The following is a 24,300-nucleotide window of genomic DNA, read 5'->3' on the forward strand; positions in this document are numbered from 1 at the left end:
AGTTCAAGTGTTTGTACCTGTGTTTGTACGTGTGTTTGTACGTGTGTGTGTACACGTGTGTGTGTGTGTATCATCAGTTAGTCAGTGGGCTTACCCTCAGAGGCCATAAGTGCTATTTATCATCAATTAGTCAGTCAGTTAGTCAGTAGTCCATCATCTTAGTGTTGTGTGTGAAGGACAGATGACAGTACTTGCCTGGTCCATCTGCTCATCCAGTCTCCTCTGTTCCTTCAGCTGCTCATCCAGTCTCCTGATCTGTTCCTTCAGCTGCTCATTCAGTCTCCTCTTCCGTTCCCCCAGCTGCTTCATGTCCACTATGTTTGAGTTCACCTACAAGGCAACAGAGCAGTGAGACCAGTTCTAGAACGACCCCTCTCAATCTGTAACCTTGGACTGTCACATACCTGCTCCAGTGACTCCATCAGACTCAGTTTCTTATTGGACAGCTTGTTAAACTCCTCCTCTACATCTGTTCTCATGTTTCTAAGGGGGTTCTGATGAGCAAAGGAGAAATTACAGAAGTTACACACAAACATACAAATCACAGCCGAGAACATCTGCGCTTTGTACTCAGTCATGGTCGCAGTGTGGTACTCACAAAGGCTTTTGATCTCAAAGTCGTGTCCGCAGGCGTTGGCAGCCGAATGGGGAATGAGCTTGAGTTTATGGGCAAGCTTGTGGTATTCGGCCAGCTCTCAGCCTGTGGATTTAAAACGAACAAACAAAACATTTTTTTTTTTTTTAAATCAGGCCATCCTTAAAAATGTGTTATATATCCAAAAATGTGTAAAATTCGAATACAAAACCTAGTGGGTAGGTACATTTAAAAAAAAAAAAATATGTAAACCCCAATCACCAAATCAAGTAGCAGAGAAGACCTATTAGAAGACTATGAAAGTACAAGAAACTAGTACTAAGAAATCATGCTGTGAAATTCCAGCTCTGCTCAGTCGCAACAGAAACTTATAGTCGGCAAGTCAGCAGATCAAACAACGTATATAAAAAAATAAATAAATAGGTTGTCAGGGCTTAACAGTCACTTTTAAAACGTGGCAACCAGGCATTAGCTTTTGGTTGCCAAATTAGTTTGCAGTAAATGGTTGCCATCATTATCTGCCTTTATTTTGAGTTGTGAGTGTTATTGAACTGTCTTTTGTATTTAGCCTAATTGGTTTCAAACACTATGTAAAAATGTGCCACTTTATGAAGTATGTTTTTTATAAGCAACTACTTTTGGTGTGATTTTCAAATGTATTATAATGGTCATGTGAAGGACAGATAAACAGCCGCTACGTTTCTCCCACTACTTCCCCAGGCTATGTACTACGTAGTTCTGTGGTCCGCGACCGAACACACGGCAAGCATTAAAGCCTTCGCAGGAAGACTTTGCCAACATTGCCAAAAAAGGCCAGTTATGTTAGCAAGTTACACCTTCTGTCAGGCTAAAGTTACCTTGTTGTTTGTGAAAGAAAGCTATAAGCGCATAGACTAACTGAAGATACGACTTCATTCAATATACTGCAGTTTTTTTTCAGTTTTGGATCAAACAGTGGCATACATTTTTACAATAGCCTACTAATATTGTGCGAAATGCAGTGTAGTAGGTCTTAGAATTTGTTCAGAGATCACTGAGAAATTTGTTTTATTTTATTCATAATCATAAAAAATAGAGTGAAAATGAAATGGTTGACAATTTCCTAAATTAGTTTGCCAAGGTAAACCTGGGCAACTGTAAATGTCGAGCTCTGAAGTCAGGCACAATTTGATTGAGTCGATTGGGTTACGGCAAACCAACATCACTTTAAGGATGGTCACTGCTGCACAGCAGCACATTTCTAGTGTGGTTCCAAACACTCAGTGGAGGAAAAGAAATTCATTAAAAGGACCTCACAAATTATTTTAATAAATATTTCCTCACCCCCTCCTTAGCCTTGCCTAGGGCGAGCTCCTCGGTCCACAGTTGCTGCTGCGTCTCCTCCAGGCTGCGGCTCAAGCTGTCCAGTGTTTGCTGGAGCTCGTTGCGCTCCCGGTTGATCCGCTCGATGTCGGCTGGCGTGAACTTCTGGTTCTCCAGGATGTTCTAGAGTCGGGACTGTTCCTGCTTCAGACTGTCGAGCTGTGAGAGGGTGTAGAGCAGACCTGGGCAAAGTGCGGCCCAAGGGCAATTTGCGGCCCGTTGGCTGTCCCTGTGCGGCCCGTGGAGGTCAATTGTAAATTAGGAATCAAACGTAAACACCTGTACTTATTATACGGCTCTTCAGAATGTTCCAAAAAGTTCCGTTGATCCCAACGTTCGCAGGTCTGTAATTTCTTTATATTCACTGCTGCGAAAAATGTATGACTGGTGTCATTGGCAACGGGTTTTGTGCTTTTAATTCACATCTATCATATCATTCCGCAACGCAAGTAGTCCGGTCATTTCACGTAACTGAAAGTCATTAAAACTTGAAGTCAGAAGGTGGGTTGCTTCGCATTTGCGTGAAGAACTAAACGGCAACAAAATCATTAAAAAGAGGTATTTTGGAGAAATGTCTTCTATTATTTTGGCAAGTAACCGTATAATAAGCGGGATATTTTTTTATTTCCGTAGGCCTACATTCGTGCGTGCCTGCGACCATTTGCGCTGATAAATATTTATATTACTATTCATTTGTATACTTATACTATTGCATTGCAAGCTTGCTCTCGTGTGTGTGTGTGTGTGTGTGTGTGTGTGCCATGTGTATTGGTCGTCTGGGAACACCTTTAATACTGCAAAAACATGCTCATTTTCAAAATCGTTTTGGTGAATGTTGATTACATGTTGATTAAATAATGTTTTTACTATGCCTGCACCAAATTATTTTGATAGCCTAAATGCAACATCTACTCTTACCAGTAGCAGTTAATCAAAACCATACAATTTAATGTTTTTTTTATAAAGAGATACAACTTATATTGAGCAGAATTGAGTTCAGCCTATTGGTCCGGCCCTCCACAACAGTCCCACTATCTCATGTGGCCCCTTGGGGAAAATAATTGCCCACCCCTGGTGTAGAGGAAAGCGTGCAAACATTGGTCAAGTAATTAAGTAGAGCTCGCCCGGTGGCGACAATTAATTACGTGACCAATGCTTGCACGCTTCCCCTTTACCCACAGGTGTCCATGATCAATGTCCATCACCGTGCAATCCAGCCCCCAATCATTGTTAATGACAAACGCACCACACAGCATATCACTTTCAGACTTTCACGTAATTTTCATCTAACCCATATAGACGTTAGACACGACACTGAGTCATTCCTCATTTCAAGTTGCCTTTATGTTGCTTTAGGCACCTATTCAAAGTGCTAAGATGAGCCGACGCAGCAGGTATTCGGAGGCTCCACAACGAGTGGCAGGGAATAGAATGAGTATGTGAATGTGTGGAGAATATTACATTAAATAAAAAAATATGTGCATATATGTAGCAAGTGTATTTGTATGAGTGATGGGGGAGCAGAAAGTACATGGTGATGGCGACTGTTCAGTGTTGCTGATTCAGAAGCCTTATAGCCGTTATATGGTACTCCGTACTTCACGATTACGGACACATGGGAAGGGCCTACACATAGAAGGAACGCCCAGGAACGCCCTCTCCGTCGTCTCCGGGGCCCTCAGAGAGCTCTCCCGTGCACCGTTGAAATTCCTGTCGATCCGTCATGCCGTGCTGTACAGCGACGGATACCCCTTGGCCGTGATTGGTCCGCTACGACATAATTTCCAAACGACATCATTTCCGGAATCTCACATTTCTGGACCTCGCGTTTCCTGTTTCATTCCCTATATATCACAATACCGCCATGTTTAAAATCCACAAAAAAACTTAAGAAGATGGAGATCACGAACATAGACATATATATGTCTATGATCACGAACATCGAAGAGCGCATTGCGGAAGAGGTCCGGAAATATCCTCACCTCTATAACACATCGCTAAAAGATTACAAAGATGCGCGAATGACTGCCAATTCTGCAGCGGAAGAGCTGGACACTAAAGACTGCGACTGTTTCCTGTTTCATTCCCTATATATCACAATACCGCCATATTTAAAACCCACATGAGCGCCAGCATCTGACAGAGTAGGTGCCAGAGCCCGGCAGGAGCAGACAGCAATTAAAATATTTTGTCCAAACAACCTTTGGACATATTCATTCATATCATATCATGGGACATATCCAACAGCCTCATTAGAATCTGCATCGACTATGATGCCATCTGACAGAAATAGCCTATCTCCATACAGTTAATTTCTTTTAAACTTGCTTTATGATGCATTTTCCGCCTGTAATCACGTTGTGACAGCTAGGATACAAACAAATTCCCGCAACAGGAAGAAGGTTGTTATCCTAAATGTGAAGTTATTTTATTCTCAAAAAACGCCCGACAGCAAGTAAAATATTTAGTCGCTCACACAAACAAGCCCCGTTAAACTCACAAGCGCGCACAAGAGGGAGATAAGCATATTGAAATAAAATTATTCACATTGCAAGATCGGAATGAAATGGCCTACACACGCTAGGCATCTGTATATGCCTAAATAAAACTCACGTTATATGCTACACCAGAAGAGGCACGAATAAAACAAGTCTTACCATTGAAGATCAGTTTTTTTCTTGAAAAATGTAGGCTAAGTACATGGCCACATTCGTTATAAAACTATCAACATAGTCCAACCATCGAGGTTTAATCCATGTTGTTGTGGAGAAAGAAGATGGCATCAATCATATTTCATTAAAGCTTCACACTTCTTACATTGGACATATCAAACAGCCTCATTAGAATCCACATCGACTATGAAGTCTTCCGACAGAAATATCTCCATACAGTACATTTCCCCTCATTAAGTGTCGTTTTAAACTCTCCAGATGACAGTTTCTTTTTTTTTTTTAAACGTTAAGTGCACAAAGTGATTTAATTTACTCTCAAAAACGAACTTCTGCATAATATACATGTTTACTTGTTTGAACTGAACTTTGAACTTGTTCATGAGAGGTGTGAACTTGTACAACACTGTCAGCTTGTCGGTCTTGACGTTCAGATGCTGTGCCTAAACTAGCTATAGCCTATCATCGTCTCGTCACATGATAAAATAGAGACTTGACATTGGACCACAACATACATATTACCCAGCAATCATCATTGCAAATCTGAATATGACAAAAATACCAAAGAAAATAAGAACGTATTCATTTCAGGGAATCGTTTTTTAATAGTTTTAATATTGTATATAAGAAAAGCATATCATTTTGTTATAGAGTGCTACTATTTTCCCCACAAATAATACCAACCATGATAGAGATAAGTTTGCCCTTTCAGGTGGTTATATAGCATTAAACACACTTTTCAATATAATATCATGTGACTACACCTGCTGCACTTACCGTCTGACTAGTGACAGCTGGAAGGAGGGTCACACGTTTGATGAGAGGTGGGAGATAAACTTACAAACACGCAACAAAGCAACGTGTTTTCGACAAAAAAACGCTTCTCCACCTACTGTTCTGGCGGTGAATTGTTTTCAGCACCCCCAGCCTTCGGAGAACCATATAGGCAACAGAAATGCTAATTAATCCGTCCTATCCGGCGGCCCGCCCATCCGTAACGGAGTCTGAGTACCATACTGGCACCTTTACAGCCGTTGTCTTAACATCGGCACAACCTCCGTCCTTACAACCGTGGTTCAGCGTTTTAATGTTTCTCGAAAAGCGGAGTTCCAACGATCAGTCGCCAAACATGGTCGCAAGCAGTGCTGTAGTGGTCAAATTAGAGGTGGGTAAACTATGAATTTTGTGATCAGACAGACCTCGACGCGATGCAACACGACGCGAAGCAACGCAACACAAAGCGTTGCGACTCTGTAAGGCTGTCCTGGCTATATTCCATTATGATATCAGTTAAAGTCATATTAAATCAATGACAGTGAATAGATGAGTTTGTAGTTTATAAAATTTCAAGAAAACATTAAAGAAAAGTATGTGTAGGCCTCACAAAAATGAAGGGGGTGGTGGGGGAGACAAAAGAAAGGACCTCTATAGGACCTAAAAAAAAATGAAGGTCTCTGGAAACAGGCCCAGGGTGATACACCTGAAAAGTTTAATACAAAAAGAAACCATGCTGCAATTAAACACTTCCCCTGTTCTTTAACCATTGGAGAAACCTGCCTTGCAGGGGCGTGTTCTGGGGTTCATGGCTCTCATGTGCTTCACCAGCCAGGACTTCACATACTGTGCTGGATTGAACAAGCATGTTTTTGTCACATTGAGAACTGACTTGTTTTCAAATAATCTATGTTTCCAGTGTATTTCGCTTACATGCTACTTTACACCTTTCATGACTTCAAATAACGTATTGATTAAGCATATAGGCCTATTCAGTGAAGCAACAGCTTGGCTCCCCGCTCACGTTTCTATGCGAGAGTACGGACGTGCGGTCAGTGGAGGTAGAGCCTCACCTGTCATCATGAAAGTAAAAAACAAATAACGATAAAATAAATATTAATATTTAAATTAAAATCGCTGAATTTGCGCATGTCCTGTTCAAACAGACAGGAGACAGCGAGACGGTTAGGCAGCGAGCTGTGCCTCATCTCAGATTGCGCAATCCCTCACAAACTGGGTTGAGCGCATGCGTAGAACCTATTTTGTCTTGCTGATCTGACAAAAAACCTCGAAGGGGAGGCGAACAGTACCTCTGCCTCAATGAAGGGAGCGTGCGAGAGCCCACTAGTCGGGTTTATGCTTGTTCTGCTGTTGCTCTTCTTCTACACTTATATTTTACCTTGACCGCGAAAATGGAAGATTCTATAGCTAAGCTAAAACATTTCACTTAGCTATGTCTAACTGGCTTGCAAAGAATCTGTCTACACTTTTCAATGAAATAGCCTTATCTGCAGCGATATGCGTGAGGATAATTACTCATGCATCTTCAATTGCTGAAATAATTTACGTTTTATTAGGCCTATTTAAATGGAACAGGGAAGGCTTGCTTGTTACCTGCATCTTCGTATTTGAAAGCACGTTATCAATAGCGTTTGTCCCTGTCTTAATACGATGTTGTTCGAACCAAAACAACGTTTTAAAATGTGAATTGATCTTCTTCAGTCTTACTTTGTACTTGAGGCCTTCTGCGGGCATCTGTGTGAGTGGAAGCACTTGATGGTCTCTTCAAAAATCGCCTGATATCCATGGCTAATGAATTAATTCCGAACGGGTAGTCAGGCAGGCTAATCCACAACGTGTACGTGTTTACATACTTCCTGGATCCTGATTGGTGTCGCCGCAAGGCACTGATTGGAGGGTCACAGACCATAATACAGCGCAGATGAAAATGATTCAGACTACAGCGTTTATATGTTCAACAATATGAAACTTTGTTTTAGGTGATTTAAAATTATACCAAATTTATTTCGGATTATTCCAACGGCAGAATACAAGGCGCAGGGAACTTTGAGGTGCATAAACGCCACTTAGAGGTGCGTAAACGCTATTTAGAGGTGCGTAAACGCTATTTCCAAAATTCCAGAGGTGCGTAAACGGCGTTTACGTGCGTTTACCCTCCACTACAGCCCTGGTCGCAAGGTTGGGTGGTCGGAACTACCGCTCGCGACCAGTCGTTTAAACCGTCCTCCCTGAAAAGTTGCTGTTGTCGACTTTTTAATTAAAGGATTGATCATCTTCCTACCTTATCATAAATGTAAAAACAATACTCATTCATCTTGAGTAAAGCATTGACATAATTGTAAACAATTACAAACAGCTTATCTGAGAAACACTGATACTGTAACTAATAGGGGTGGGGAAATCGATTGTTCGATTTCTCTCGATTCTCTCTAGAACGATTCTGTCTCGATTCAGAAAAGTTCATAATCGATTTTTTTAATAATAATAATACAAAAAAAAATTATCTTTTTTTTTTTTTTACACATTCATTTTGTGTTGAAATGCAAGCTGCATCGATTATTGCATTGTTCATAGAAAGTCATAATTGTGACAAGGAAAAACTTTTTCTCTAATAAAAAAATAGAGAAGGTAATTCATCTGTTGATTTTCTTTAATTATCAAACTCAAAGTAGGAAGGGATTTGAGACTCTGAGTAGCAAACTCAAATGTTTTAAAAATCGAGATGCTGTAGTGAATGTGACTTCATAATTCACCCTTGTTCTTAGTGTGGTTCTACACACTGTTGTTTCATGCAGTTATTTAAGTAATGTGTTATACACGTAAAAATGAATGTTCCGGGATCACGGTCCCTTTAAATATTCTATTGTTGTGATGACGTCGAGCCCCATGCTTGTTAGATTACAGGGCAACGCCATCTTGTCATTCATTCGTTTTCTGCATGTAAAATAAACGAGACACACACTTGTGTTCTGCATGGCTGGCGCCCACGTGGCGACTACCGGCGGCTTAATGAGGCAACGACACCTGACCGATACCCAGTCCCGAACATACAGGATTTTTCAGCACACCTGGCCGGTATGGTAATTTTTTCTAAGGTAGACCTCGTCCGGGGCTATCATCAGGTGCCCATGCACTCACTGGACATTCCAAAAACAGCAGTGATTACGCCGTTTGGTCTTTTTGAGTTCTTAAGGATGCCGTTCGGCCTTAAAAACTCAGCCCAATCTTTTCAGCGCCTCATGGACTCTGTTTTACGTGACCTGCCTTTTCTTTTTGTGTATTTGGACGACATTCTGGTAGCGAGCACGTCCAAATCCCAGCACCTGTCGCACCTCCGAACACTTTTCGAGCGGCTCAACGAACATGGCCTGATTGTGAACCCTGCCAAGTGCCAGTTTGGTCTCTCCACCATTGACTTCCTGGGACACAGAGTCACCAAGGACGGTGCAGTCCCTCTCCCATCAAAGGTGGAGGCGGTCACACAGTTTCCACGCCCGCTCACCGTGAAAGCCCTGCAGGAGTTCCTCGGCATGGTGAACTTTTACCACCGTTTCATCCCTCGAGCCGCTCAGCTCATGCAGCCCTTGCACGAGGCCTTGAAAGGTAAGGCCACGCACGCTGTGGACTGGACTGAGGGCAGGGACAAGGCTTTTGCTGACACTAAGGCGGCCCTGGCGCAGGCCACCATGCTGGCACATCCTTCAGCCACAGCCTCCATCGCCATCACCTCGGACGCCTCGGACTACGCTGTCGGTGCCGTCTACGAGCAGTGGGTAGGCGGGGCCTGGCAGCCGCTTGCTTTCTTCAGCCGCCAGCTGCGCGCTAACGAGCGTAAGTACAGCACTTTCGACCGGGAGCTGCTGGGTCTCTACCTCGCCATCAGACACTTTCGTTTCCTTCTGGAAGGTCGACACTTCACCGCCTTTGTCGACCACAAGCCGCTGGTTTTTGCCATGGCCAAGGTGGCCGAGCCGTGGTCCGCCCGCCAGCAACGTCATCTGTCCTACATTTCCGAGTTCACCACGGATTTACAGCACGTGGCCGGAAAGGACAACCAGGTGGCGGACTGCCTGTCACGGGCTGTGGCAGGGGCAGTCCATCTTGGTCTGGATTACAGCCGCATGGCAGCGGATCAGACCACAGACCCAGACGTGCACACCCTGAGGACCTCGACTACAGGTTTGAAAATAGAGGATGTGGTTTTTGGTGAAGCCGACACCACGCTCATGTGTGACGTCTCCACAGGCAGTCCTCGGCCGATTGTCCCCACGGGGTGGAGACGACGCGTCTTTGATGCCATCCATGGTCTCTCCCACCCTGGTTCGAAAGCGTCACAGAGGCTGGTGGCGGCGAAGTTTGTTTGGCACGGCCTCAAAAAGGACGTAAGAGACTGGGCTACCACTTGTCTTGAGTGCCAACGGGCCAAAGTACACCGCCACACGAAAGCCCCGTTAGAGTTGTTCCCGGTGCCAGAGAGGCGGTTTGACCATGTTAACGTGGATCTGGTTGGCCCTCTGCCCTCCTCTCATGGTTTCACCTACCTGTTGACCATGGTTGACAGGACCACCCGCTGGCCCGAGGCTGTGCCACTGACATCGTTGGCGTCTGTCGAGATGACACGAGCATTTATCGGCACCTGGGTTGCCCGTTTCGGCACCCCTTCGGACATATCCTCTGACCGGGGCGCGCAGTTCACGTCTGAGCTGTGGAATGCGGTGGCCCAGAGCCTCGGAGCGAAACTCCACCGCACGACTGCATACCACCCGCAGGCTAACGGACTCTGTGAGCGATTTCACAGGTCGATGAAGGCTTCTCTTCGTGCCGGCCTCAAAGACAGCAACTGGGTCGACAAGCTCCCGTGGGTGATGCTTGGCATCCGGACTGCACCGAAGGAAGACTTACAGTCCTCATCCGCGGAGCTTGTCTATGGGCAGCCACTGCGGGTTCCAGGGGATTTTGTTCCTGCTTCCACCGTTCCCTGGTCTGCGACTCTCCAGCGGGCCTCACTACTGGACAATGCGAGGCTTTTCGCACCTGTCCCTACTTCCCGTCACGGCCTCCCTCAGTCGCACATCCCTGCTGGGCTTCAGACGGCTGAATACGTCTTTATTCGCCACGATGCTCACAGGGGACTGCTACGCCCGCCCTACGAGGGCCCATTCCGTGTTTTGGAGACGGGAGACAAACATTTTGTGGTGGACATGGGTGGTAAACCGGAGCGACTCTCCATTGACCGCCTCAAACCAGCTCATTTGGACGTTGCTAGGCCCATTGAATTGGTCCAGCCCCCACGACGCGGGCGTCCTCCAGCTCTGCACCCACCCCCTGCTCCCCTCCCCCCCAAAACTCCCTCACTCCATGCCCCACGCCCGTGTCATGGTGGTACACCTGCCACGGTAGTGTCTTCTCGACCCCCTGTAAAACACAGCCGTTCTGGCCGATTAATACGACCACCTCGCCGATGATTTATTTTCTTATATGGTGAATTCTGGGGGGACGTGTGTAGTGAATGTGACTTCATGTGGTTCTACACACTGTTGTTTCATGCAGTTATTTAAGTAATGTGTTATACACGTAAAAATGAATGTTCCGGGATCACGGTCCCTTTAAATATTCTATTGTTGTGATGACGTCGAGCCCCATGCTTGTTAGATTACAGGGCAACGCCATCTTGTCATTCATTCGTTTTCTGCATGTAAAATAAACGAGACACACACTTGTGTTCTCAACTTGAGGAATTGCCTTTTGCTTTTAAATGCAACTTCCACAATGCATCGATAATCGTTTTATCGGTTTAGAATTGATAATCGATAATCGGTTTAGAATCGATAATCGGTTTAGAATTTTTGTATCAAGGTTTTTTGTATCGTTTCCATTCCTTACTCGTGGTTCTCTGTTTAGGACAAACATCCTCCCTATGACTTTAATTGGGTTGTGGAGTAGCCTACTTGTGGGAAAGGAAATAATAAACTCAGCATCAGCATTTTAGATTTGATGTATGGTCATTTAGCTCTGTGTTTTTATTACATTTTTAAAATTACATTTCTTTGTCCAAAATGACAGCAACATTTGACAGTGATGTTTTTGTAATGCTCCTCATACAGTTGAAAGTCAGTAGATGATATGTGAAGCTGTTTTTGTCTCTGTGAACTATTTGAGCACGTCAGGCCTGAATGTGACCACTAGGTGACAGCCATGAAAAACATGCCGATGTATCTGGTGTAGCATTGAAAACGGTACAGCGTGGACTCCTGGATGTACCACTGTGTTGGAGATGATGAGCACAGGCTCAGGCCGAGCTGAGAAACTCTTCATCAGGAAATCCTCAGACAGGGCATGTCAGGTGAGGACAATCTCACGCCAGGGGCTTTAATACTTAATGCGATTAATGATAGTGGTGGGGCTGTAACCCTGTGCAAGGCACACAACCACCGGTTGGATTTAAAGGTGTGTAGATTTATAGGGAAACGGCAAAGACTACATTGGATGTAAGTGTTCATTTTTAACCAGCATGCCAGACTAATGTTTTGAATCACATTAGCATTCGAACAATTCAATTTAATATGAAGGTTATAGTATTGTTAAGGCAAATACTCCAATATTTTTTTTACTGAAAACCTTTATTTACAATTGTTTACAAAATGCAAAATAATATTTTTCCAACATTTATCAGCACAGGGATCCATGCAGCATTCTCACACAATTCACCATAAAGACAGAAAGAAAGACAAAACATAAACAAATGAAGGGACACTACCACAATAATGTGAAACCAAACATTTAAACAAACAAAAACAAACCCCACAATAAGTTTGAGAAACAAAACACTCAATTATACATAGATGTACATGGATTGTATACTAAAATAGCATGCAGAATCTAATCACTGCCAAAGACATGAAAATAAATACAAAATTATCTATTATGTTAACAGTCCCTAACAAGAAGAAATTACTTAATTGTCTTAAAAGTTAATTTGACTGCAATGGCTTAATTGTCCTAAGTGAATTTAACTGTAATGGCCATTGTCACCACTCCAAGGAACATGAAGGGCAGGGCAAATGAATCACAGACAGACTGAGAATCTTACATGACATGACAAAAAAAGAGAAAAAGGAAACACAAATAAAAGGTTGAAGAAGTACATGTGTTCGATAACCCTCTGTGAACATGCACACATAGAAACATGCATACACGTGATTTGAGTTGCAAGTTTGACGTAAAGACACAACTGGTCATCCAGCAACTATTATCAGCCTGACTTTACAACACTTTTCCCACATCCTTCTGGGTATATACACAATTATTATCCTTGAGCAGCTATTACCCAAAGTAGATTTGCAAATCATATCTATACACAATTTGATTTAAGTTCTATCCAGAACATTTCATGTGTGGAACCACTAGATATGGTCACACATCCAGTTGCTGGTTAGGTCTACACTAGGTGCAGTGTATTCAATTGGTTGAATGGCAACTACACACAAGGGGAGGGAGTTCATAGGTGTCATTTAATAATTTTGAATAACAAAATTAACTACCGTAACTTCTTTGGTATTGCTGTATTCTTTGAAGACTTTATTCAAAAATCTTTTCTTTCTCTTTAAGTAATCATTTAGAATGATCAGTTTTTCATATCTACCTACCTTTCACTGCAGTCTCAAGACAAACATGGGATATGTTGACTTAACCTACTACTTCCAAGCGATATATATTAAAAAAAGTTTCAATGGGTAGCTTACACTGATATTTAGAGGCTACTACTTTTGTAATGACAATATGTCACATATTCTGCCATGTGTTACTAAAACACTTAGCAACAATACTTCTAACTTAGATGCTCCAAAATACAAAGACAAGATACAGTATGTGCAAGAAAACAACTCAGTAAAAACACATATGTAGACACACACTCTCACAAACACGCACCCTCACATACACACATGCACCCTCACACACACACACACACACACACACACACACACACACACACACACACACGTCAGACAGTTGGATAATGTTAAAAGCTTCAGAAGGCCATCGTTTGAATTGATTGTGGATAATGGGCATATAGATATGAAAGACCTTGTGTGCCACCTTTACCAGCTCAGTCTTCTGGCATGAGATTCACTCCTGTCATCAGCTCAGGAGCCTATGTGTGATGACCTCTGACCTGTGAACTTAGTGACAGGGGTCAAAGGGGTAGCTGGTGACTCCGCCATGCAGCTCCAGGGCAGACTCCGACCAGGCGATGATGTCACCGGCCATGTGACCGCTGCAGGAGGCCAGACTGTAGATGTCGTGGCCGGTAAGGATGTGGGACCACATCTGCAGGTCGGAGATCTCGCCCACGAATGCCTGGGTGGCGTCAAAGCGACCGCCGAGTGTGTCCTAAGGGGAGAGCAGGACGTGTTATTTCCAATCACTGCTGGATTTGCCAGAGCACCAGAGAAGATCCAGAGAACCACTAGGGAGACCTGATCTGGTGAGTTGACTGAATATTGTGGACACAAAGATTTAGAAACACTAAAATCACTGTGTTCAATGTAGACATGATGATTTATTTTAATCAATGTAGACATTGTTGGTGTGTTCTTGTAAAGTTAATGTTAATGAAAGATACTGAAAGTATGTATTTACCCATAAGTGGAATAATAGTTTATATATCAGTGTAATCAGTATAGCATTCGGTTTACAATTACTATTACTGCTATGCTACTATACTGATGCGATTACATCAGTTTCTTTGGATGTTCCTGAGTAACATTTTTTACATGAGTCAGACATTGAGTCTCTACATTACTTAGATATGAATATGTGTTTTGTCATGTCTGTTGTCAAGATCAGACCTGTTTAATCACACTCAGACGCACCTGTTCCTGTCCCAGGATGAAGACTCCTCCTGCCTTGATGGGATGCCATGCGGAGAGGTTTTCCCCTGATCCCCTTTTCACGCCATCCTGGTACGCCTCCCACAGCCCATCACGAGTCGTCCACGTCACACACACATGGTGCCACTTGCCGTCACTCAGTGAGAGGGGCAGGGTGACCGCCTACACACACCAACACACACACATATGGAAAACACACACACAGACAAAAATGGTTATTTTCAGTGCTCATAGTTGACCCTATGTGTTGCTTCTCTGTGAATCTCAAAGATTCTTTCATTTCCTGGCTCTCCCTTCATGTCTCAGATTGTATCTGTCTTCAGCCGAAAACACACACACACACATACATACAAACATAAATATGCGGAAGTAAACACACACACACATACATACACACACACACACACACACACACACACACACACACACACATACATACAAACATAAATATGCAGAAGTAAACACACACACACACACACACACACACACACACACACACACACACACACACATACATACATACATACATACAAACATAAATATGCAGAAGTAAACACACACACACACACAAACACATACATACATAAAAATGCAGAAGAAAACCTCCACACACATATACACACACAAACACACACCCTCACTCACACACACACACCCTCACTCACACACACACACCCTCACTCACCCTGTCGTTGACCAGCAGCTCCATGGGGTTGTTGCCCCACTCGATCAGCACCAGCTCGTTGGCCTGGGCGGGTACTGAGTAGGAGAAGGGGGTCCCCAGCCCTGGCCCTGCCCCTCCCTTCAGCCACAGACACAGGGTCAGGGCGAAGATCTCATGTTGGAGGGTGTGCTTCACACGCCCATACATGTAGTTGGTGCGCATAGGGAATCCGATCTGGAAGCCGTCCGGGACATTGGTCTTTTTGCGGGAACCTGGGAGAAGCGATAAAGCATTTATTTATTTGTTAAGAAAATCAGTTTTTCTTAAAGTTTTTCATTTTCTTCCTAAAAACTTATATTGTAATTTGGTTGTGTTCTGTCAGGAGGATGTCTTTTGACAAGGACTGTGAGTACAAAGTAGGTACACTACAGTATGAACTAAGAGTCCAAACTACAATGATAGCACCAGTCACTGTTTAACTGAAAGCATCTTGAATTTGACCGTTTGGTCCCGGGAAAGTAACTCTTAGGAAATCCACATCAGCAAGTGATTACAGAATAACATATGTCAGAGTCTGAGTTTGTTTGCCTAGTGTTGCTTTTAATGGACCCAGATGCTTCCTGTTCAAATGCAAGCCATACAAAACACACTTCTGCCTCTATGTCAATTTCAGACTGATTCTGGAACAGTTCTAAGCCTCATTTTCTGTAAACCATGGTGCCTTGTAGCTGATAAATGCATAAGTCATGACACAGGTGAAGGAGGGATGTGTATCCTATCTACCTGTGTCTGTGAGTCTGTGCTGAAGGTGGTTCAGAACAGCATCCAGCTTGCTGCTGTGGCTGCTGGGTGTCCTTTGTCCTTGTGTGTGATAGGGGTATGCACCATCCGTCTCATTGTCGTCTTCGACACTGTCATCACCCTCATCTTCATCTCCACCAAGGCGTCCGTCGTCGTGACTCCCGTCAGCACGGTGCGCGTCATAGTGTCCAAGGTCATGAGGTATGTCATCATCGTCGTCAGTGTCGCTATCGCCATCATAGCGGCTGTTGTCAGGATGTCCATCATCATCACGGCCCCTGCTGTGCGAGGTGGTGTGATGGCTGAGTTGTTGCTCGAGAGCCTGAATCTTCCGTTGCAGGAGGTCTTTGAGTGAATTTGAGTAGGTGTTGGAGGTGTTGCGGGTCTGCAAACAAAACCACAAACAGTTTCAGCACCTCATACACTATTCACTCTGCCAATACATGCTGCAGCACACATGCAGGGGTCCTTGAATTGGCAACAAATAGCCATCAATTAAACACCCTGGATTTCCTGGGCCATGATATAGCTCTCTCCACCAAAAGAAAGTAAATCTGGAATCACTGCCCACCCTTCTCAGAATGAATGATGTCTGTGCCGCTGTCAGAATATCTAGGCACCCTTCGCAGAACTGACCATCTGAGCTATGCCAACTGCGCCGTCTGTGCCAGCGCTGATCCTCCAAGCCGTTGCGTCTCTACTGAGCATCGCTGAGAGCCTGGATACGTTTGGACCTCCACTGGAACCAAGCTAGAGCGTGTCTGTAGCTGCCTCTATACCCTGCTGATAACTGTGTTGTTTGAACACAGGAGTGGGGGTTGTTTATTCCTAGAGGGCCAGTGTTGCTTTAGCAGAACCTGGAATAGATCCAAAGTCCAAGTACTACTGGACCTAAGAATGCTGAGGCACCCCTCTAAACTCACTGCATATCAGGACCCAGTATTGGGGGGAGGTGGGGGAGGGGCACAGTTACTTTCATTACAGTCTATGAGAATATAGGTCACAACAAGGGCACCATTCAAGTAAATATTTAAATCTTTAAAATGTCAAGATCCCTTCAACCTCTGGACACCTGGGACAGACAGGAGCGCGATGGGATCCAACCTTGAGGGGAACCACTCTGTCTTTTGATCACTGTGAACCGTTGGATTGGTTGGCTTATTTCAATCCACAAAAAGTCTCTCTTTTTCTGTATCAATCTCTTTCTTTCCACACCTGTCTGCCATTAGTTCTCTCCCAATACCCATTTCTTTCTTTCTCTCTCTATCCCTCTCTGTCTCTCTCTCTCTCTTATTATCCATGCATCTATCTCTCTCTCTCCCGCTCTCTCTCTCCCTCTCTTTCTCTCTCTCTCTCTCTCTGTCTCTGTCTCTCATTACCCGTGCATCTCTCTCTCTCTCTCTCTCTCTGTCTCTGTCTCTGTCTCTCCCTCTGTCTCTCTCTGTCTCTGTCTCTGTCTCTGTCTCTATCTCTGTCTCTCCCCCTGTCTCTCTCTCTCCCCCTCTGTCTCTGTCTCTCTCTTTCTGTCTCTCTCACTACCCATCACTCTCTCTAGGTAAATCCTGCTTTGCTCCTGCTCAGCGGCTGCCCTGCTTACTGTACGTCAGGAGAGATCACCCTAATCAACTGTGATGTCACAGAGCCACCTCCTGCTGTCCCTGACATCTGTGTGCAGCTCACGAGCCCACACGGAGGGAGGGATGAAGGAGAACGAAAAGAAAGAGGGGCATTGAAAGGTGAAGAAAGAGGCAGAGGACAGGAGAAGAAGGAAATTAAATATCTCTCTTTCTTCCTATCTTTCTCTCCCTCTCTTTCTCTTTCTCTCACCCTCTCTCTCTCTCTCTCTCTCTCTCTCTCTCTCCCTCTCTTTCCCTCTCCCTCTCTTTCCCTTTGACTCTCATTAGAAGCATCTACAGAGCCCAAAATAATTATTCATTATTTTGTCAAGTTATGAGGAAAACTGCAATTGACTATTCTACAATACAATACAATACAATACAATACAATATCATATCATACTACAGTACTTTCCCCACTATGACAATGAAACCCTTACTTTTCTAGTCCGTTTCCACAAGACAATAAGATTTGTGCATTAAGTCAGGAATAATAATGGTGTTGGCTAACAGATAGCTTGAGATTAAGAAGAAAATATGATAAGAATGTCTTTTCCCACATTAAGGCCTCAACACTCAAGGGATATTGTATGATGTCAAGGTAAATTAAGATGAATGCAAGAATACTATAGGAAAAATTAGGGACTTTGTATTTGAATAGTGTTCAGTTCCTCCCATGTGATGGTTTGACACTATCGTGGTCAGGCCTCTCACAGGTGTAAGTGTTACTATGTTAATGGCTAGATTAAAGATTTATACTTGACATAGTTGCCACAAAGCCTAAACTTAATGTGACATGCTGAACCTGGCAACCCATCTGTCCAAACCCTAAAGACAGAAGAGTTGGCCCCTGGCCAGAGAGCGGCTGGCCCTGGGACATATCTGCCTCCGATGGGCCAACGACTCAGGACTCAGCCTGAACATTTAACACCCGTTTTCATGGAGCTTTTTGAGCTTTATTTTCCCTGCTTCATCCTTTGTTGTTTTTGTTACCTCATATCCCCCTGTCTTCAACTATATGCAGGGGTGGGGTTGAACTCCCCCTGCACAAGGAACTTAGAAAGGGTAATTTTGTTACCTTTAGATCAGACACATTAATTCCCTGGTTTGACTGGTCATGTGTGTATTTCCCCCTATGACTGGTTGTGTGTGATTGGTTGTGTGTGATTGGTTGTCTCCTGCTCTCACCTGCAGACTCTCCAGACGTTCCTTCAGTGCGTGCAGCATCCTCTCCAGCTGATCTGGCGATGACGATGACGAGGGTGTCATTTCGCTGCCGTGCTTCTCCCCGAGGGCTGCCGTCCTGTGATGGCCCCCCAGGCCCATGGACGGGTAATGCTCCTCGGGGTCCCCGTGGTGACTGCTCTCGGGGTAAGGCAGCGTGTGGTGCGTCAGGTGAGGCGAGGGCCCCAGGTCGTGGTGACCCATGCCCCGGCCGAAGCCTTCGCACAGGGCCAGTTTGGACGTCAGCTCCCTGATCTTGTCCCTCTGGTTCAGGATGGTCTCCTTCTGCTGGACCAAGCTCTCCCGTAGGTGGAGGATGGTGGCTTTGGCCTCCTCTGGCAGCCCCCACCAGCCGCCTCCACTGCCGCCCCCGCTGCTGCCGTGGCCCCCGCTGTGGTGCCCACCCCCTGGAGCCCCAGTGCTGGACCCCAGAGGCCCCGCCGCCATGGGGAAGCAGCCGGGGTCGGCGTCTGCGGGGATGGGAGTGCACAGGAAGCGTGGCTGAGAGACGTACTCATACTCGGACCCGCTGGCATCACTGCCGCAGAACAGTGCCACCAGCAGGAGAGTCTTAAGGAAGACTGGGAACAGTCCTCCGGGGTTTGGGCCTCTCACGAGTCCTGGCATTTGGACTGGCTGGAGTGACAGGTTCTATGTGCAGCTGCTGGTTAATTGATGGGTGTGATGGTTTCTTTCGTGATACGAGTTTGTTTACCTTTCAGATGTCATGTGACAGGTTTGCTAAGGGTTTGGGACCAGTCCAGGTGATCTTGAATGTCTTCAAAGACCTGATGGAGGATCCTATCCGTGTGCGTCTCCAAAGAAATGAGGCAGACACCCTCACACAGTGGAATCCAGTCCAGTGATCAGGTAGTACAGTCCTGGAGTCTCCGCCACCAGATTCTGCCAAGAAACACAAAGACACGTGTCAGAATAAAGTTCATGTTAAGAAACAATATCATTCACGTAAACCCCTGAACACGACACCTTACAGTAGCCAACATCATTTTTGAGGTTGTAATTTAAAGCCATTTATTATTTACCTTTGTATTTATTTCTTCTTTATTTCTTATACCATACATACATTAAATATGCACAGCTGTTGCTCTTAACCTTACACTTACCATACTGCTGTCTCCTTTGTCATGCAAGCTCACAACCAGGACGTTCACCCAAAGAGCTACTTAAGCTCACCATGTGCATTTCTGCTGATTGACACAGTTATTATTGGCCAGAGATAATACCAGCAGATTATCTGTGCTCTTGATGACTATATGAAGGCACAGATATCCAGCTGTCACACAAATATGCTGTGCATTAAGAAGACAAATAAACCTATGCCAAGCAATCAATCAATAAATCAACTAACCAATCCATTTATATCCTTGATCAAGGCTTTTAGAGGATTGTGGTGTACATGTGTTTGATGTGCATGGACCCCTCACCAATCCAGGATTAAAGAGTGCCTAATGTCTTTGTGTGGTGTTTCATTGACCTTGTGTTTCCAAGTGTATTGTTTCACTGTTGCTGTTTCAGCGCCGTAACCTTGTGTGTAATTCCCATGGCTACTGTCCCATCTTCCCAACCTTGACCTCCTGAGCAAAACAGATGAGCCTATGAGGCACCTCGGCCAGGCATCACCAAGCGCTGGGAAACAGTCCAGAGCTTTAGAGGCAGACTGCTACGTTGTGGCACAAATCCGACCCTGTCTTCCAGACTCAAATGTAGTAGTCCCGTAGGCTTCCAATCCCCCTTCACAAAGTGATGTGTCAATTGGTTTAGGGGATTAATTGCTTGAGGAACTGGCCTTGTACCAGCAGAGAATCTAAAGGTTTGTAGATGTGCACTCAACCTGAGTACCTGCAATGCAAACTTTGTTGCCTCTACATCAAAAACCGCTATGTTCCCATCGTGAATATTTTGTGTTTACTAGTGCTTTTAGCATGTTTCATTCAGCAAATGTTTCCTTTTTTTAGTAACTTTAGTTTTTTAGTTATAATTTTCTTTCCTAAAAAAAAGAATATGATATAATATAATATCAGGCTAAGATTATGAATACGTGAGCTGAAGTAACCTTTTCCTTAAAGTAGGCGTAATCTTTAAAATCTTAACTCAGGCTCATGAATACTGATGGTTTCATGATGAAATACAGTACAAATGCAGTATCTCACCGAGTCTCGTTACAAGCTCGTCCTCTTTTTTTGGCAGAGGGTACTTGTGCCAGTCTCCTACGCACTCTCCCACCCCCCTTCCTATTTCCTCCAAGTCTCCCATGGACAGCTGGCATGTCCTGGCCTTAAACCACTGCCCTGCTTTACCACCACTCCCCTGTTTCCACAACCTGGCATCACCGTATCTCTCTGAAGTGATCAGACACCTTTAATCACTGATAGATTATTTCGGAGGTCACTTTATTTAACAATGTGCAGATCACACGGCATTGTTAGTTGTTTTGGCTCGGGACACCACCTGCCGCTGTCACAGTCAGACAACGGGTGACCCTGGGTCAGTCTGCCAGCACCTCATGTGGTGGGAAGGGCTTCCTGTGGCTGACCTTGAGATTAAAGAAAGAGTGTCTGCAGACAAGCCCCTGTGACGTCCCTTACTGTTCACCAAAAGCCACATATGTGAGGTTAGCTTAAAGGGACGCTATCGCAACACACCACCAGTCCATTCTGCAAGATGGTATTTGTCTGCCTCGATGGTCGCATAATAATAATCAGGTCACAGGTCAAGAGATTCTGACCCATTCAAACATTGCCTGATCATTTCTAAGCTCATGTGACAGTAGCTGTCACTAAACTCTGATGCTCCGACTCAAGGACTGCTTGGTGTTATAATTATTATCATATGGCTTGGTATTGTTATTGGTTTCTGAATGCATGTGCTGACTATGCTTACTCATACCAGTTTGGTCTGTCATTCAAAGTGTAACTCAATGCCATATATGATTGACGTGGCCCCACACTTTACTGAAATATTACTTACTACAACACCAAACACCTCTTGTCATTATACATCCAGCTACAGTAGTCGTACCAGTCATACACACTGGTTATGTCAGTCACTCACACAACTCCATGCTGTGTATGGTGTATGGCTGATGTCAGCATATGTGTGTGCTTGTGTCAGCGTGTTTGTGTTTTATATGAATGTGTGCGTATGTATGTCAATGTGTGTGTGTGTGTGTGTGTGTGTGTGTGTGTCCGTGCAGCCACCTCAGGCTTAAAGCCAGCACAGATGGTCTCTGCGTTTGAGAGTGTCAATCCACACTCTTCCCCTCCATCCTTCTAGTCTGACGTTAAATGTTATCCCCTGTTCATCCAACCAATTTACCTAATTACTGAGACTGGTGAGGCCAAGTCATTAGTCTGCCTGTTGAGGGCTTTATGACTTAAGGATCTGCCCTTATATCTGTAGCCCGTTCTGTTGAAAGTGTACAATCTTAATTAAAGTCCTGGAGACGTATGCTTAAAATTTGTGTTGCTAATTAAAAGTGGATAAAGAGGTCATAGAATTAGTGTAGCAATTTGACTAAAGCAGTTAAATAAACCACTGGGGGTCTTGAGAAAACATGTTTACACAAACTCTCTTTAGGTACAGGAACAGAGAGAGAGAAAGAAAGAGAGAGAGAGAGAAACAGACAGACAGAGAGATAGAGAGAGAGAGAGAGAGAGAGAGAGAGAGAGAGAGGGATGTAGAATTAAACAAATGAATACATTCCATTGGACAATAATGTTCTTCAGTTGTACTATGAAAATGTCTTGTATCCAACATCTCATCCCATATTGATCATTACCATGAGGATATTCTGAGTCTTAGTCCACTGATCTTTCTCCACATGCGAAGTATACCCGTCAATAGATAAATCTGTCATCCCATGTTTGTACCATTCATCCTAGACCACACTTCAGTTCACATTTTCCCAGTTTCTCTATAGATCTCTGTCCAGAGCCACAAGATTCCACAGAAAGTATGTAAAACTAAATCCTGTGATATAAAATGTCCACGTCCTTTAAACTTTCGCAATGCGCCTTCAAAATCAACAGGTTACCATTAACAGGGAACTTTCTTTAGGGAGTGTGTGTTACTATGTAGCCAGTGATACAGTCTGATTTGATTATCTCAGACACATGTCAATGCCAAAGCTACATTAGCTTAACTTCTACAAATGCTAATCATTGCACTCCAAACATTCTAATGAAGAACAGGAATGACACATATCTGAGGAGAATACTGGAGGATAGTCACACAGTCAGAAATGGCAGGATGGGCAGTTACCTGTAAATGGGCCGGCGTGAAATATTGCAGTGCCTCTCCAAAGCTGAGTAAAGAAGTTAGTCCACCTGTGTGACTGATGTCGTTGAGGGAGCCTTACTGCAGTGGAATCATTTAACTCCTCTCTCCCTCCTTCTGATCCTCTTCCTCCTCCTCCCTCTCCCTCTCCTCCTCCTCCTCCTCCTCCTCCCCCTCCCCCTGCCCTCTTTCTCTGTGTTTACAATATTTACTACTGACACATGACACTTCGAGAGAAGTAAGACATAATCATATTTCTTCAGTCATTATGGTTGTTGCCCTGTATTCTAACTGCGCTGTGAATGTTTATCATCATTAACCATCACATTTTGTTACAATGATTCTACAAATGCAGAGTACAGCTGGAACAGAGGAAGAAGTTCTTTAACTTTTACTGAAGACTGAAACATTTAATTTCGAACAAAGTTTTCATTATACAATTGTATTGTTTTACCATAGAGGATTTACAGTCCAGTGCAACACGGTGATATGTAAAAAGCTATTCAAATATTACCATTAATAATAATAATACCATATATTGCCAACGTAATGAACTGCAGCACTATATTTATTCTTGACGCAGTATAGCATACTAGCATGTGCAACTTAACAAGATAATTGGCCCAATTATCCACGCACTAATCCAGCCTCTGTCACTACAGCGACAGATGGACCCCTATTCAGGTCACAGTCATCCATGCACTCCTGGACCTCAGCTTGTTCAACACTGGTAAATTACACACGCACACGCACACACACACACACACTCACCCACACACACACACACACACGCATGTGTGTGTGTCCAGCTAAATACTGTGACAGGTCAGACTTATTTACAAATAATAAAATGGTGTGCAGATGGTCAGAGTTAGTTACTCACAATAAAGTATTTACAGAACAACACAGGTGCCAGACTATGCCAACAGCACTTTAATCGCTTTGATTACACTCCATTTGTACCCTTTACACTGCGGGCCGGTGTTATTCCTGCCAATGAGGTGGACTGCACACAGAACAAGAGAACAGCACAGCATGCCAACACCATATTCAAGAAACTCGAAGACACTTAATAATAATAACTTCTATTATACTTATTACATCTTGGTTATTTACTCATTATAATGCAGAGAACATACAGAATGAACATAAAACCCTATGCCCTATTAAATACTGTTACAGGTCAGACTTACAATAAGTAAGGAAGAGAGTAGACACATCAAGACACTGGGCTTTCTAGAAAATATGGTAGTCTTACTTTCAATACATTATGAAAAGGATTTAAAGAACAGCAATAAAATCTCCAACATATAAAGGAGAAAAAAAAGAAATTCACTTTTTATATCGGCTTGTACCTGAGATACTGCACACACTAATCGGTCTACAG

At 44.0% G+C, this 24,300-nt stretch overlaps 2 protein-coding genes across 4 annotated transcripts; both read right to left on the minus strand.

Moving 5' to 3' along the window:
- Positions 1-86: 86 nt before the first annotated feature.
- LOC122133318 (kinetochore protein NDC80 homolog) lies at positions 87-2,175 on the minus strand. 3 transcript variants are annotated; one of them, XM_042709249.1, is made up of 3 exons: positions 1,919-2,175; positions 405-700; positions 87-330 (listed from the first exon to the last, which is right to left on the minus strand). In XM_042709249.1, exons 2-3 carry the CDS (start codon positions 576-578, stop codon positions 154-156), a joined length of 351 nt encoding a protein of 116 aa, XP_042565183.1. In that variant the 5' UTR covers positions 579-700; positions 1,919-2,175; the 3' UTR covers positions 87-153. The 3 variants fall into 3 exon arrangements, 2 of the variants coding, with proteins under 2 accessions (XP_042565183.1, XP_042565182.1); XM_042709248.1 differs by lacking the exon at positions 1,919-2,175 and having other exon boundaries at positions 405-494; positions 599-1,064; XR_006152685.1 differs by having other exon boundaries at positions 309-494; positions 599-700.
- Positions 2,176-12,022: 9,847 nt separating this feature from the next.
- Positions 12,023-23,051, minus strand: LOC105896131 (neuronal pentraxin-1). The gene is made up of 6 exons (XM_031576542.2): positions 22,899-23,051; positions 18,582-19,520; positions 15,760-16,162; positions 14,998-15,248; positions 14,295-14,474; positions 12,023-13,812 (listed from the first exon to the last, which is right to left on the minus strand). Exons 2-6 carry the CDS (start codon positions 19,242-19,244, stop codon positions 13,603-13,605), a joined length of 1,707 nt encoding a protein of 568 aa, XP_031432402.1. The 5' UTR covers positions 19,245-19,520; positions 22,899-23,051; the 3' UTR covers positions 12,023-13,602.
- Between the last annotated feature and the right edge of the window lie 1,249 nt (positions 23,052-24,300).

The sequence above is a fragment of the Clupea harengus genome, chromosome 11 (genome assembly GCF_900700415.2).
Source record: "Clupea harengus chromosome 11, Ch_v2.0.2, whole genome shotgun sequence".
NCBI lineage: Eukaryota > Metazoa > Chordata > Actinopteri > Clupeiformes > Clupeidae > Clupea > Clupea harengus.